Genomic DNA, 17,802 nt, shown 5'->3' on the forward strand with positions numbered 1-17,802 from the left:
AGTTTAATTTCTAGAAAAAAAACTCGTACAAAACATCATAAACACCAAACTGGAAGTCCCTAGAGGCTATATTACTACATGTTTTCGTGCCCAATACACTAGTCACACTTGGTGTAGGCAAAATCAGTCAAAAAAACAACTATTGATTTATTTTTTTTGAAACCGGTCTTTCAAATACGTTATCGCCGGTAAAGAACATATGAAACATTCTGTTTAGGCCCGAGAGAAAAATTGGTTTAGGGCGAAAAAATTTTTGACTCAAATTTTCGAAGTTGAACTGTGTGCTACCCTCAGTATGAGTGCTGTTCTGCTATAGAACGCTTTTTAAATGGATCGGAAGGCTTACCAAATTGACAATTTACGATTTTCGACATGTACTCATTAAATCAACAAAAAACGTTATTTTATCGCTATGCACAACGTAATATCAGCTTTTCTGCCTCCCATACGTGTGTGGTCCAATTCATCGCACTATTCTCAAATAATTTTCATGGTATTTAAACACTATTTGTAATTCAATGTTACAGGAGTGAGTCAAAAGTTTAATTTCTAGAAAAAAAATCGTACAAAACATCATAAACACCAAACTGGAAGTCCCTAGAGGCTATATTACTACATGTTTTCGTGCCCAATACACTAGTCACACTTGGTGTAGGCAAAATCAGTCAAAAAAACAACTATTGATTTATTTTTTTTGAAACCGGTCTTTCAAATACGTTATCGCCGGTAAAGAACATATGAAACATTCTGTTTAGGCCCGAGAGAAAAATTGGTTTAGGGCGAAAAAATTTTTGACTCAAATTTTCGAAGTTTAACTGTGTGATACCTTCAGTATGAGTGCTGTTCTATTATAAAACTCTTTTTAAATGAATCGGAAGGCTTACCAAATTGACAATTTACGATTTTCGACATGTACACATTAAATCAACAAAAAACGTTATTTTATGGCTATGCACAACGTAATATCAGCTTTTCTGCCTCCCATACGTGTGTGGTCCAATTCATCGCACTTCTTTCAAGTAATTTTCATGGTATTTAAACACTATTTGTAATTCAATGTTACAGGAGTGAGTGAAAAGTTTAATTTCTAGAAAAAAAACTCGTACAAAACATCATAAACACCAAACTGGAAGTCCCTAGAGGCTATATTACTACATGTTTTCGTGCCCAATACACTAGTCACACTTGGTGTAGGCAAAATCAGTCAAAAAAACAACTATTGATTTATTTTTTTTGAAACCGGTCTTTCAAATACGTTATCGCCGGTAAAGAACATATGAAACATTCTGTTTAGGCCCGAGAGAAAAATTGGTTTAGGGCGAAAAAATTTTTGACTCAAATTTTCGAAGTTGAACTGTGTGCTACCCTCAGTATGAGTGCTGTTCTGCTATAGAACGCTTTTTAAATGGATCGGAAGGCTTACCAAATTGACAATTTACGATTTTCGACATGTACTCATTAAATCAACAAAAAACGTTATTTTATCGCTATGCACAACGTAATATCAGCTTTTCTGCCTCCCATACGTGTGTGGTCCAATTCATCGCACTACTTTCAAATAATTTTCATGGTATTTAAACACTAATTGTAATTCAATGTTACAGGAGTGAGTGAAAAGTTTCATTTCAAGAAAAAAAATCGTACAAAACATCATAAACACCAAACTGGAAGTCCCTGGAGGCTATATTACTACATTTTTTCGTGCCCAATACACTAGTCACACTTGGTGTGGGCAATATAAGTCAAAAAACAACTATTGATTTATTTTTTTGGAAACCGGTCTTTCAAATACGTTATCACCGGTAAAGTACATATGAAACATTCTGTTTAGGCCCGAGAGAAAAATTGGTTTACGGCAAAAAATTTTTTGACTCAAATTTTCGAAATTTAACTGTGTGCTACCCTCAGTATGAGTGCTGTTCTGCTATAGAACGCTTTTTAAATGGATCGGAAGGCTTACCAAATTGACAATTTACGATTTTCGACATGTACACATTAAATCAACAAAAAACGTTATTTTATCGCTATGCACAACGTAATATCAGATTTTCTGCCTCCCATACGTGTGTGGTCCAATTCGTCGCACTACTTTCAAATAATTTTCTTGTTATCTAAACACTATTTGTAATTCAATGTTACAGGAGTGAGAGAAAAGTTTCATTTCAAGAAAAAAAAAACGTACAAAACATCATAAACACCAAGCTGGAAGTCCCTGGAGGCTATATTACTACATGTTTTTGTGCCCAATACACTAGTCACACTTGGTGTAGGCAATATAAGTAAAAAAACAACTATTGATTTATTTTTTTTGAAACCGGTCTTTCAAATACGTTATCGCCGGTAAAGTACATATGAAACATTCTGTTCAGGCCCGACAGAAAAATTGGTTTACGGCAAAAAATTTTTTGACTCAAATTTTCGAAGTTTAACTGTGTGCTACCCTCACTATGAGTGCTGTTCTGCTATAGAACGCTTTTTAAATGGATTGGAAGGCTTACCGAATTGACAATTTACGATTTTCGACATGTACACATTAAATCAACAAAAAACGTTGTTTTATCGCTATGCACAACGTAATATCAGCTTTTCTGCCTCCCATACGTGTGTGGTCCAATTCATCGCACTACTTTCAAATAATTTTCATGATATTTAAACACTATTTGTAATTCAATGTTACAGGAGTGAGTGAAAAGTTTCACTTCAAGAAAAAAAATCGTACAAAACACCATAAACACCAAGCTGGAAGTCCCTGGAGGCTATATTACTACATGTTCTCGTGCCCAATACACTAGTCACACTTGGTGTAGGAAATATAAGTCAAAAAAACAACTATTGATTTATTTTTTTTGAAACCGGTCTTTCAAATACGTTATCGCCGGTAAAGTACATATGAAACATTCTGTTTAGGCCTGAGAGGAAAATTGGTTTAGGGCAAAAAATTTTTTGATTCAAATTTTCGAAGTTTAACTGTGTGCTACCCTCAGTATGAGTGCTGTTCTGCTATAAAACGCTTTTTGAATGGATCGGAAGGCTTACCAAAATGACAATTTACGATTTTCGACATGTACACATTAAATCAACAAAAAACTTTATTTTATCGCTATGCACAACGTAATATCAGCTTTTCTGCCTCCCATACGTGTGTGGCCCAATTCATCGCACTACTTTCAAATAATTTTCATGGTATTTAAACACTATTTGTAATTCAATGTTACAGGAGTGAGTCAAAAGTTTCATTTCAAGAACAAAAATTGTACAAAACATCATAAACACCAAACTGGAAGTCCCTGGAGGCTATATTACCACATTTTTTCGTGCCCAATACACTAGTCACACTTGGTGTAGACAATATATTTCAAAAAAACAACTATTGATTTTTTTTTGAAACCGGTCTTTCAAATACGTTATCACCGGTAAAGTACATATGAAACATTCTGTTTAGGCCCGAGAGAAAAATTGGTTTACGGCAAAATATTTTGACTCAAATTTTCGAAGTTGAACTGTGTGCTACCCTCAGTATGAGTGCTGTTCTGCTATAGAACGCTTTTTAAATGGATCGGAAGGCTTACCAAATTGACAATTTACGATTTTCGACATGTACACATTAAATCAACAAAAAACGTTATTTTATGGCTATGCACAACGTAATATCAGCTTTTCTGCCTCCCATACGTGTGTGGTCCAATTCATCGCACTACTTTCAAGTAATTTTCATGGTATTTAAACACTATTTGTAATTCAATGTTACAGGAGTGACTGAAAAGTTTCATTTCAAGAAAAAAAATCGTACAAAACGTCATAAACACCAAACTGGAAGTCCCTGGAGGCTATATTACTACATGTTTTCTTGCCCAATACACTGGTCACACTTGGTGTAGGCAATATAAGTCAAAAAAAACAACTATTGATTTATTTTTTTGAAACCGGTCTTTCAAATACGTTATCGCCGGTAAAGTACATATGAAACATTCTGTTTAGGCCCGAGAGAAAAATTGGTTTAAGGCAAAAAAATTTTTGACTCAAATTTTCGAAGTTTAACTGTGTGTTGCCCTCAGTAGGAGTGTTGTTCTGCTATTGAACGCTTTTTAAATGGATGGGAAGGCTCACCAAATTGACAATTTACGATTTTCGACATTTACACATTAAATCAACAAAAAACGTTATTTTATCGCTATGCAAAACGTATTATCAATTTTGCTGCCTCCCTTACTTGTGTGGTCCAATTCATCGCACTACTTTCAGATAATTTTCATGGTATTTAAACACTATTTGTAATTCAATGTTACAGGAGTGAGTGAAAAGTTTCATTTCAAGAAAAAAAAATCGTACAAAACATCATAAACACCAAACTGGAAGTCCCTGGAGGCTATATTGCCACATTTTTTCGTGCCCATTACACTAGTCACACTTGGTGTAGGCAATATAATTCAAAAAAACAACTATTGATTTATTTTTTTTGAAACCGGTCTTTCAAATACGTTATCACCGGTAAAGTACATATGAAACATTCTGTTTAGGCCCGAGAGAAAAATTGGTTTACGGCAAAAAATTTTTTGACTCAGTTTTTCGAAGTTTAACTGTGTGCTACCCTCAGTATGAGTCCTGTTCTGCTATAGAACGCTTTTTAAATGGATCGGAAGGCTTACCAAATTGACAATTTACAATTTTCGACATGTACACATTAAATCAACAAAAAACGTTATTTTATGGCTATGCACAACGTAATATTAGCTTTTCTGCCTCCCATACGTGTGTGGTCCAATTCATCGCACTACTTTCAAATAATTTTCATGGTGTTTAAACACTATTTGTAATTCAATGTTACAGGAGTGAGTGAAAAGTTTCATTTCAAGAAAAAAAATCGTACAAAACGTCATAAACACCAAACTGGAAGTCCCTGGAGGCTATATTACTACATGTTTTCTTGCCCAATACACTAGTCACACTTGGTGGAGGCAATATAAGTCAAAAAAACAACTATTGAATTATTTTTTTGAAACCGGTCTTTCAAATACGTTATCGCCGGTAAAGTACATATGAAACATTCTGTTTAGGCCCGAGAGAAAAATTGGTTTAAGGCAAAAAAATTTTTGACTCAAATTTTCGAAGTTTAACTGTGTGTTACCCTCAGTAGGAGTGCTGTTCTGCTATTGAACGCTTTTTAAATGGATGGGAAGGCTTAACAAATTGACAATTTACGATTTTCGACATGTACACATTAAATCAACAAAAAACGTTATTTTATCGCTATGCAAAACGTATTATCATTTTTGCTGCCTCCCTTACTTGTGTGGTCCAATTCATCGCACTACTTTCAAATAATTTTCATGGTATTTAAACACTATTTGTAATTGAATGTTACAGGAGTGAGTGAAAAGTTTCACTTCAAGAAAAAAAAATCGTACAAAACATCATAAACACCAAGCTGGAAGTCCCTGGAGGCTATATTACTACATGTTTTTGTGCCCAATACACTAGTCACACTTGGTGTAGGCAATATAAGTAAAAAAACAACTATTGAATAATTTTTTTGAAACCGGTGATTCAAATACTTTATCCCCGGTAAAGTACATATGAAACATTCTGTTTAGGCCCGAGAGAAAAATTGGTTTAAGGCAAAAAATTTTTTGACTCAAATATTCGAAGTTTAACTGTGTGCTACCCTCAGTATGAGTGCTGTTCTGCTATAGAACTCTTTTTAAATGGATCGGAAGGCTTACCAAATTGACAATTTACGATTTTCGACATGTACACATTAAATCAACAAAAAACGTTATTTTATCGCTATGCACAACGTAATATCAGCTTTTCTGCCTCCCATACGTGTGTGGTCCAATTCATCGCACTACTTTCAAATAATTTTCATGCTATTCAAACACTATTTGTAATTCAATGTTACAGGAGTGAGTGAAAAGTTTCATTTCAAGAAAAAAAAATCGTACAAAACATCATAAACACCAAACTGGAAGTCCCTGGAGGCTATATTACTACATGTTTTCGTGACCAATACACCAGTCACACTTGTTGTAGGCAATATAATTCAAAAAAACAACTATTGATTTATTTTTTTTGAAACCGGTCTTTCAAATACGTTATCACCGGTAAAGTACATATGAAACATTCTGTTTAGGCCCGAGAGAAAAATTGGTTTCAGGCAAAAAATTTTCTGACTCAAATTTTCGAAGTTTAATTGTGTGCTACCCTCAGTATGGGTGCTGTTCTGCTATAGAACGCTTTTTAAATGTATCGGAAGGCTTACCAAATTGACAATTTACGATTTTCGACATGTACACATTAAAACAACAAAAAACGTTATTTTATCGCTATGCACAACGTAAGATCAGCTTTTCTGCCTCCCATACGTGTGTGGTCCAATTCATCGCACTACTTTCAAATAATTTTCATGCTATTCAAACACTATTTGTAATTCAATGTTACAGGAGTGAGTGAAAAGTTTCATTTCAAGAAAAAAAAATCGTACAAAACATCATAAACACCAAACTGGAAGTCCCTGGAGGCTATATTACTACATGTTTTCGTGACCAATACACCAGTCACACTTGTTGTAGGCAATATAATTCAAAAAAACAACTATTGATTTATTTTTTTTGAAACCGGTCTTTCAAATACGTTATCACCGGTAAAGTACATATGAAACATTCTGTTTAGGCCCGAGAGAAAAATTGGTTTACGGCAAAAAATTTTTTGACTCAAATTTTCGAAGTTTAACTGTGTGTTGCCCTCAGTAGGAGTGCTGTTCTGCTATTGAACGCTTTTTAAATGGATGGGAAGGCTTACCAAATTGACAGTTTACGATTTTCGACATTTACACATTAAATCAACAAAAAACGTTATTTTATCGCTATGCAAAACGTATTATCATTTTTGCTGCCTCCCTTACTTGTGTGGTCCAATTCATCGCACTACTTTCAGATAATTTTCATGGTATTTAAACACTATTTGTAATTCAATGTTACAGGAGTGAGTGAAAAGTTTCATTTCAAGAAAAAAAATCGTACAAAACATCATAAACACCAAACTGGAAGTCCCTGGAGGCTATATTGCCACATTTTTTCGTGCCCAATACACTAGTCACACTTGGTGTAGGCAATATAATTCAAAAAAACAACTATTGATTTTTTTTTTGAAACCGGTCTTTCAAATACGTTATCACCGGTAAAGTACATATGAAACATTCTGTTTAGGCCCGAGAGAAAAATTGGTTTACGGCAAAAAATTTTTTGACTCAGATTTTCGAAGTTTAACTGTGTGCTACCCTCAGTATGAGTCCTGTTCTGCTATAGAACGCTTTTTAAATGGATCGGAAGGCTTACCAAATTGACAATTTACAATTTTCGACATGTACACATTAAATCAACAAAAAACGTTATTTTATCGCTATGCACAACGTAATATCAGCTTTTCTGCCTCCCTTACGTGTGTGGTCCAATTCATCGCACTACTTTCAAATAATTTTCATGCTATTCAAACACTATTTGTAATTCAATGTTACAGGAGTGAGTGAAAAGTTTCATTTCAAGAAAAAAAAATCGTACAAAACATCATAAACACCAAACTGGAAGTCCCTGGAGGCTATATTACTACATGTTTTCGTGACCAATACACCAGTCACACTTGGTGTAGGCAATATAATTCAAAAAAACAACTATTGATTTATTTTTTTTGAAACCGGTCTTTCAAATACGTTATCACCGGTAAAGTACATATGAAACATTCTGTTTAGGCCCGAGAGAAAAATTGGTTTACGGCAAAAAATTTTTTGACTCAAATTTTCACAGTTTAACTGTCTGTTGCCCTCAGTAGGAGTGCTGTTCTGCTATTGAACGCTTTTTAAATGGATGGGAAGGCTTACCAAATTGAAAATTTACGATTTTCGACATTTACACATTAAATCAACAAAAAACGTTATTTTATCGCTATGCAAAACGTATTATCTTTTTTGCTGCCTCCCTTACTTGTGTGGTCCAATTCATCGCACTACTTTCAGATAATTTTCATGGTATTTAAACACTATTTGTAATTCAATGTTACAGGAGTGAGTGAAAAGTTTCATTTCAAGAAAAAAAATCGTACAAAACATCATAAACACCAAACTGGAAGTCCCTGGAGGCTATATTGCCACATTTTTTCGTGCCCAATACACTAGTCACACTTGGTGTAGGCAATATAATTCAAAAAAACAACTATTGATTTATTTTTTTTGAAACCGGTCTTTCAAATACGTTATCACCGGTAAAGTACATATGAAACATTCTGTTTAGGCCCGAGAGAAAAATTGGTTTACGGCAAAAAATTTTTTGACTCAGATTTTCGAAGTTTAACTGTGTGCTACCCTCAGTATGAGTCCTGTTCTGCTATAGAACGCTTTTTAAATGGATCGGAAGGCTTACCAAATTGACAGTTTACAATTTTCGACATGTACACATTAAATCAACAAAAAACGTTATTTTATGGCTATGCACAACGTAATATTAGCTTTTCTGCCTCCCATACGTGTGTGGTCCAATTCATCGCACTACTTTCAAATAATTTTCATGGTGTTTAAACACTATTTGTAATTCAATGTTACAGGAGTGAGTGAAAAGTTTCATTTCAAGAAAAAAAATCGTACAAAACGTCATAAACACCAAACTGGAAGTCCCTGGAGGCTATATTACTACATGTTTTCTTGCCCAATACACTAGTCACACTTGGTGGAGGCAATATAAGTCAAAAAAACAACTATTGAATTATTTTTTTGAAACCGGTCTTTCAAATACGTTATCGCCGGTAAAGTACATATGAAACATTCTGTTTAGGCCCGAGAGAAAAATTGGTTTAAGGCAAAAAAATTTTTGACTCAAATTTTCGAAGTTTAACTATGTGTTACCCTCAGTAGGAGTGCTGTTCTGCTATTGAACGCTTTTTAAATGGATGGGAAGGCTTAACAAATTTACGATTTTCGACATGTACACATTAAATCAACAAAAAACGTTATTTTATCGCTATGCAAAACGTATTATCATTTTTGCTGCCTCCCTTACTTGTGTGGTCCAATTCATCGCACTACTTTCAAATAATTTTCATGGTATATAAACACTATTTGTAATTGAATGTTACAGGAGTGAGTGAAAAGTTTCACTTCAAGAAAAAAAATCGTATAAAACATCATAAACACCAAGCTGGAAGTCCCTGGAGGCTATATTACTACATGTTTTTGTGCCCAATACACTAGTCACACTTGGTGTAGGCAATATAAGTAAAAAAACAACTATTGAATATTTTTTTTGAAACCGGTGATTCAAATACTTTATCGCCGGTAAAGTACATATGAAACATTCTGTTTAGGCCCGAGAGAAAAATTGGTTTAAGGCAAAAAATTTTTTGACTCAAATATTCGAAGTTTAACTGTGTGCTACTCTCAGTATGAGTGCTGTTCTGCTATTGAACGCTTTTTAAATGGATGGGAAGGCTTACCAAATTGACAGTTTACGATTTTCGACATTTACACATTAAATCAACAAAAAACGTTATTTTATCGCTATGCAAAACGTATTATCATTTTTGCTGCCTCCCTTACTTGTGTGGTCCAATTCATCGCACTACTTTCAAATAATTTTCATGGTATTTAAACACTATTTGTAATTGAATGTTACAGGAGTGAGTGAAAAGTTTCACTTCAAGAAAAAAAAATCGTATAAAACATCATAAACACCAAGCTGGAAGTCCCTGGAGGCTATATTACTACATGTTTTCGTGACCAATACACCAGTCACACTTGGTGTAGGCAATATAAGTCAAAAAAACAACTATTGATTTATTTTTTTTGAAACCGGGCTTTCAAATACGTTATCGCCGGTAAAGTACATATGAAACATTCTGTTTAGGCCCGAGAGAAAAATTGGTTTAGGGCAAAAAATTTTTTGACTCAAATTTTCGAAGTTTAACTGTGTTTTACCCTCAGTATGAGTGCTGTTCTGCTATAGAACGGTTTTTAAATGGATCGGAAGGCTTACCAAATTGACAATTTACGATTTTCGACATGTACACATTAAATCAACAAAAAACGTTATTTTATCGCTATGCACAATGTAATATCAGCCTTTCTGCTTCCCATACTTGTGTGGTCCAATTCATCGGACTACTTTCAAATAATTTTCATGGTATTTAAACACTATTTGTAATTCAATGTTACAGGAGTGAGTGAAAAGTCTCATTTCAAGAAAAAAAATCGTACAAAACATCATAAACACCAAACTGGAAGTCCCTGGAGACTATATTACTACATTTTTTTGTGCCCAATACACTAGTCATACTTGGTGTAGGCAATATAAGTCAAAAAAACAACTATTGAATAATTTTTTTTGAAACCGGTGATTCAAATACTTTATCGCCGGTAAAGTACATATGAAACTTTCTGTTTAGGGCCGAGAGAAAAATTGGTTAAAGGCAATAAATTTTTTGACTCAAATTTTCGAAGTTTAACTGTGTGTTACTCTCAGTAGGAGTGCTGTTCTGCTATAGAACGCTTTTTAAATGGATCGGAAGGCTTACCAAATTGACAATTTACGATTTTCGACATGTACACATTAAATCAACAAAAAACGTTATTTTATCGCTATGCAAAACGTAATATCAGCTTTTCTGCTTCCCATACGTGTGTGGTCCAATTCATCGGACTACTTTCAAATAATTTTCATAGTATTTAAACACTATTTGTAATTCAATGTTACAGGAGTGAGTGAAAAGTTTCATTTCAAGAAAAAAAAATCGTACAAAACATCATAAACACCAAACTGGAAGTCCCTGGAGGCTATATTACTACATGTTTTTGTGCCCAATACACTAGTCACACTTGGTGTAGGCAATATAAGTCAAAAAAACAACTATTGATTTATTTTTTTTGAAACCGTTCTTTCAAATACGTTATCGCCGGTAAAGTACATATGAAACATTCTGTTTAGGCCCGAGAGAAAAATTGGTTTAAGGCAAAAAGTTTTCTGACTCAAATTTTTGAAGTTTAACTGTGTGCTACCCTCAGTATGGGTGCTGTTTTGCTATAGAACGCTTTTTAAATGTATCGGAAGGCTTACCAAATTGACAATTTACGATTTTCGACATGTACACATTAAAACAACAAAAAACGTTATTTTATCGCTATGCACAACGTAAGATCAGCTTTTCTGCCTCCCATACGTGTGTGGTCCAATTCATCGCACTACTTTCAAATAATTTTCATGGTATTTAAACACTATTTGTAATTCAATGTTACAGGAGTGAGTGAAAAGTTTCATTTCAAGAAAAAAAATCGTACAAAATATCATAAACACCAATCTGGAAGTCCCTGGAGGCTATATAACTACATTTTGTGTGCTCAATACACTAGTCACACTTGGTGTAGGCAATATAAGTAAAAAAAAACAACTATTGAATATTTTTTTTTTAAACCGGTCATTCAAATACGTTATCGCCGGTAAAGTACATATGAAACATTCTGTTTAGGCCCGAGAGAAAATTGGTTTAAGGAAAAAAATTTTTGACTCAAATTTTTGAAGTTTAACTGTGTGCTACCTTCAGTATGATTGCTGTTCTGCTATAGAACGCTTTTTAAATGGATCGGAAGGCTTACCAAATTGACAATTTACGATTTTCGACATGTACACATTGAATCTACAAAAAACGTTATTTTATCGCTATGTACAACGTAATATCAGCTTTTCTGCCTCCCATACGTGTGTGGTCCAATTCATCGCACTACTTTCAAATAATTTTCATGCTATTTAAACACTATTTGTAATTCATACACGTATGCGAGGCAGAAAAGCTGATAATACGTTTTGCATAGCGATAAAATAACGTTTTTTGTTGATTTAATGTGTACATGTTGATTGAACATGTAGTGAGTGAAAGGTTCATTTCAAGAAAAAAAATCGTACAAAACATCATAAACACCAAACTGGAAGTCCCTGGAGGCTATATTACTACATGTTTTTGTGCCCAATACACTAGTCACACTTGGTGTATGCAATATAAGTCAAAAAAACATCTATTGAAATATTTTGTTTTGAAAATGGTCTTTCAAATACGTTATCGCCGGTAAAGTACATATGAAACATTCTGTTTAGGCCCGAGAGAAAAATTGGTTTAAGGCAAAAAAATTTTTGACTCAAATTTTCGAAGTTTAACTCTGTGCTAACCTCAGTATGAGTGCTGTTCTGCTATAGAACGCTTTTTAATTGGATCGGAAGGCTTACTAAACTGACAATTTACGATTTTCGACATGTACACATTAAATCAACAAAAAACGTTTTTTTATCGCTATGCACAACGTAATATCAGCTTTTCTGCCTCCCATACGTGTGTGGTCCAATTCATCGCACTACTTTCAAATAATTTTCATGGTATTTAAACACTATTTGTTATTCAATGTTACAGGAGTGAGTGAAAAGTTTCATTTCAAGAAAAAAAATCGTACAAAATATCATAAACACCAAACTGGAAGTCCCTGGAGGCTATATTACTACATGTTTTCGTGCCCAATACACTAGTCACACTTGGTGTAGGCAATAAAAGTCAAAAAACAACTATTCAATAATTTTTTTTTAAACCGGTCATTCAAATACGTTATCGCCGGTAAAGTACATTTGAAACATTCTGTTTAGGCCCGAGAGAAAAATTGGTTTAAGGCAAAAAAATTTTTGACTCAATTTTTCGAAGTTTAACTGTGTGCTACCCTCAGTATGAGTGCTGTTCTGCTATAGAACGCTTTTTAAATGGATCGGAAGGCTTACCAAATTGACAATTTACGATTTTCGACATGTACACATTAAATCAACAAAAAACGTTATTTTATCGCTATGCACAACGTAATATCAGCTTTTCTGCCTCCCATACGTGTGTGGTCCAATTCATCGCACTACTTTCAAATAATTTTCATGCTATTCAAACACTATTTGTAATTCAATGTTACAGGAGTGAGTGAAAAGTTTCATTTCAAGAAAAAAAATCGTACAAAACATCATAAACACCAAACTGGAAGTCCCTGGAGGCTATATTACTACATGTTTTTGTGCCCAATACACTAGTAACACTTGGTGTAGGCAATATAAATCAAAAAAACAACTATTGAATTATTTTTTTTGATACCGGTCTTTCAAATACGTTATCGCCGGTAAAGTACATATGAAACATTCTGTTTAGACCCGAGAGAAAAATTGGTTTAAGGCAAAAAATTTTTTGACTCAAATTTTCGAAGTTTAACTGTGTGCTACTCTCAGTATGAGTGCTGTTCTGCTATAGAACGCTTTTTAAATGGATCGGAAGGCTTACCAAATTGACAATTTACGATTTTCGACATGTACACATTAAATCAACAAAAAACGTTATTTTATCGCTATGCACAACGTAATATCAGCTTTTCTGCCTCCCATACGTGTGTGGTCCAATTCATCGCACTACTTTCAAATAATTTTCATGGTTTTCAAACAGTATTTGTAATTCAATGTTACAGGAGTGAGTGAAAAGTTTCATTTCAAGAAAAAAAATCGTACAAAACATCATAAACACCAAACTGGAAGTCCCTGGAGGCTATATTACTACATGTTTTTTTTGCCCAATACACTAGTCACACTTGGTGTAGGCAATGAAAGTCAAACAAACAACTATTGAATTATTTTTTTTTGAAACCGGTCTTTCAAATACGTTATCGCCGGTAAAGTACATATGAAACATTCTGTTTAGGCCCGAGAGAAAAATTGGTTTAAGGCAAAAAATTTTTTGACTCAAATTTTCGAAGTTTTACTGTGTGCTACCCTCAGTATGAGTGCTGTTCTGCTATAAAACGCTTTTTAAATGGATCGGAAGGCTTACCAAATTGACAATTTACGATTTTCGACATGTACACATTAAATCAACAAAAAACGTTATTTTATCGCTATGCACAACGTAATATCAGCTTTTCTGCCTCCCATACGTGTGTGGTCCAATTCATGGCACTACTTTCAAATAATTTTCATGGTATTTAAACTCTATTTGTTATTCAATGTTACAGGAGTGAGTGAAAAGTTTCATTTCAAGAAAAAAAAATCGTACAAAATATCATAAACACCAAACTGGAAGTCCCTGGAGGCTATATTACTACATGTTTTTGTGCCCAATACACTAGTCACACTTGGTGTAGGCAATACAAGTCAAAAAACAACTATTCAATAATTTTTTTTAAAAACGGTCATTCAAAAACGTTATCGCCGGTAAAGTACATTTGAAACATTCTGTTTAGGCCCGAGAGAAAAATTGGTTTAAGACAAAAAATTTTTTGACTCAAGTTTTCGAAGTTTAACTGTGTGCTACCCTCAGTATGAGTGCTGTTCTGCTATAGAACTCTTTTTAATTGGATCGGAAGGCTTACCAAATTGACAATTTACGATTTTCGACATGTACACATTAAATCAACAAAAAACGTTATTTTATCGCTATGCACAACGTAATATCAGCTTTTCTGCCTCCCATACGTGTGTGGTCCAATTCATCGCACTACTTTCAAATAATTTTCCTGCTATTCAAACACTATTTGTAATTCAATGTTACAGGAGTGAGTGAAAAGTTTCATTTCAAGAAAAAAAATCGTACAAAACATCATAAACACCAAACTGGAAGTCCCTGGAGGCTATATTACTACATGTTTTTGTGCCCAATACACTAGTCACACTTGGTGTAGGCAATATAAGTCAAAAAAACAACTATTGAATTATTTTTTTGAAACCGGTCTTCTCAAATACGTTATCGCCGGTAAAGTACATATGAAACATTCTGTTTAGGCCCGAGAGAAAAATTGGTTTAAGGCAAAAAATTTTTTGACTCAAATTTTTGATGTTTAACTGTGTGCTACCCTCAGTATGAGTGCTGTTCTGCTATAGAACGCTTTTTAAATGGATCGGAAGGCTTACCAAATTGACAATTTACGATTTTCGACATGTACACATTAAATCAACAAAAAACGTTATTTTATCGCTATGCACAACGTAATATCAGCTTTTCTGCCTCCCATACGTGTGTGGTCCAATTCATCGCACTACTTTCAAATAATTTTCATGCTATTCAAACACTATTTGTAATTCAATGTTACAGGAGTGAGTGAAAAGTTTCATTTCAAGAAAAAAAATCGTACAAAACATCATAAACACCAAACTGGAAGTCCCTGGAGGCTATATTACTACATGTTTTTGTGCCCAATACACTAGTCACACTTGGTGTAGGCAATATAAGTCAAAAAAAACAACTATTGAATTTTTTTTTGAAACCGGTCTTTCAAATACGTTATCGCCCGTAAAGTACATATGAAACATTCTGTTTAGGCCCGAGAGAAAAATTGGTTTAAGGCAAAAAATTTTTTGACTCAAATTTTCGAAGTTTAACTGTGTGGTACCCTCAGTATGAGTGCTGTTCTGCTATAGAACGCTTTTTAAATGGATCGGAAGGCTTACCAAATTGACAATTTACGATTTTCGACATGTACACATTAAATCAACAAAAAACGTTATTTTATCGCTATGCACAACGTAATATCAGCTTTTCTGCCTCCCATACGTGTGTGGTCCAATTCATCGCACTACTTTCAAATAATTTTCATGCTATTCAAACACTATTTGTAATTCAATGTTACAGGAGTGAGTGAAAAGTTTCATTTCAAGAAAAAAAATCGTACAAAACATCATAAACACCAAACTGGAAGTCCCTGGAGGCTATATTACCACATTTTTTCGTGCCCAATACACTAGTCACACTTGGTGTAGGAAATATAAGTCAAAAAAACAACTATTGATTTATTTTTTTTGAAACCGGTCTTTCAAATACGTTATCGCCGGTAAAGTACATATGAAACATTCTGTTTAGGCCTGAGAGAAAAATTGGTTTAGGGCAAAAAATTTTTTGACTCAAATTTTCGAATTTTTACTGTGTGCTACCCTCAGTATGAGTGCTGTTCTGCTATAAAACGCTTTTTAAATGGATCGGAAGGCTTACCAAAATGACAATTTACGATTTTCGACATGTACACATTAAATCAACAAAAAACTTTATTTTATCGCTATGCACAACGTAATATCAACTTTGCTGCCTCCCTTACGTGTATGGTCTAACTCAACGCACTGTTTTCGATTATTTTTCATGGTATTTGAACACTATTTTTGATTAAATGTGACTGGAATCATTGAAAAGGCTTTTTTCGCCATGCACATATTCAATCAGTAAAAACGTTGTTTTATCGCTACACAAAACGTTAAATCAAGGTTTCTGATTGTTTTCAAGTTTAAAACTTCTAAATTTTTGTGACGGTTATCTTGCAAGATCTTGCAAGATTCTTGCAAGATAAACGTCCGGATCTTGCATCTTGCAAGATAAACGTTGTTTGCAAGAGTCTTGCAAGATCTTGCAAGATAAACGTTATTTGCAAGAATCTTGCAAGATCTTACAAGATAACCGTTGGAGTTCGTCTGGGGTATCTGTCATTGTTTATCTCCCTTGCCCTCCATATGGCTGTTAAGAACCTGAAGCTTTTAATTGCTCTCACGCGAAGTTTGAAGACTATGTCATAGTCTTTTGCATCCTTTTCATTGTAAAATTTTTGCTTGGCTGTTTTTGTTCTTGAATGTTTTTTTTCTTCTCAAGGAATAGGATAAACTGGTAAAGACCGTGGTAATTAAATTGCGTTTTTATCTCTTTTCGAGAATTTGTAGGCTCTAAGTGTACTGTTCATCGAAGCGGCACTGGAGGCTGAATTTGGTGTGAAAACGGTTGAAATGGGTGTCAGCTGATAAAATAGAATTTGAGCGCATGGGTTTTTTTCGGGGGCACGTCCGTTGTTTTGGACACCCATGTTTCACAATGAAGCTGGCATCCCTAAGTTTTAACTAACTCGTATCATAGGCAATCACTGATCGAGAGCTATTAATTGGACGGTATTTGTGTATCTATAGATGATCAGGTATATAGTGTTTTAGTAAGACTACCTAAATGCGGTACTTGGTCGTGAACGTGGTTGTCAAAAAAATTCTTAAAAGGTTTCTAGAATTTTCGACCCATTGTTTCCTAAAAAAGAACTCTGTGATTGACATCAAATGTCATTAAAAGTATTAAATTTTGGACGACAGCATAAACGAATAATTGCGAAATTGTTATGCAATATTACAATGCAGAGCAATCTTATTACAGGTAGTTTGTATTTTCATATGTGTTTAATTTTTAATGATTGGCAACTGTGGAACGGACACTTGGGAACGGATCACTGGTGCAGTTTTCTCATATCGCGTAATACCTTGTACTGTTATCAATGCTGAAGTGTATTGATACGCTAGAATTACTTCAAATTATGATGCAACGAAATTGATTTTAATTTAAAATCATAACTCATATAATCTTATTTTTTCTCTCTCTATTTCATGCGGCGTGAAATGTTAAATGCAACAATTAATCTCAATTTTTCAGAAAAGCGGCGGAAGAAGAAGAAGAGCGAAGGCGGAGGGAGGAGGAGGAACAAGCCAGAATCCAAGCGGAAGAGGAAGCAGCTAGGAAGGCAGCTCTCGGGGATTTTGACGAGGAAGAGGAGGCGACAGCCGAAGAGACGGCCGAGGAGTCGGATGAAGGTATGTTACGTAATATAGACGCTATGTTACAGTAATACTTGCTAGCTGACGAATAGGAAATAATAAATATTACGCAATGACACTGAATAATACGTTTTAATTGATATCATTAAGCAATCAAGAACCTATGATGGTAATTAACAGTGTATGCGTTGTTTACCAT

The 17,802-nt window shown here is 34.2% G+C and overlaps 1 protein-coding gene across 1 annotated transcript in view; it reads left to right on the top strand.

Annotated features, from left to right (window-relative positions):
* Nucleotides 1–17,802, top strand: part of LOC142345144 (adenylate kinase 9-like) — a 163,123-nt gene that overhangs the window by 86,846 nt on the left and 58,475 nt on the right. Inside the window, exon 19 of the mRNA XM_075397232.1 lies at nucleotides 17,482–17,639. Within this exon, the coding sequence (XP_075253347.1) occupies nucleotides 17,482–17,639 (158 nt within the window). The remainder of the gene's footprint in view (nucleotides 1–17,481; nucleotides 17,640–17,802) is intronic.

The sequence above is a fragment of the Convolutriloba macropyga genome, chromosome 8 (genome assembly GCF_964194025.1).
Source record: "Convolutriloba macropyga chromosome 8, txConMacr16.3, whole genome shotgun sequence".
Lineage (NCBI taxonomy): Eukaryota > Metazoa > Xenacoelomorpha > Acoela > Convolutidae > Convolutriloba > Convolutriloba macropyga.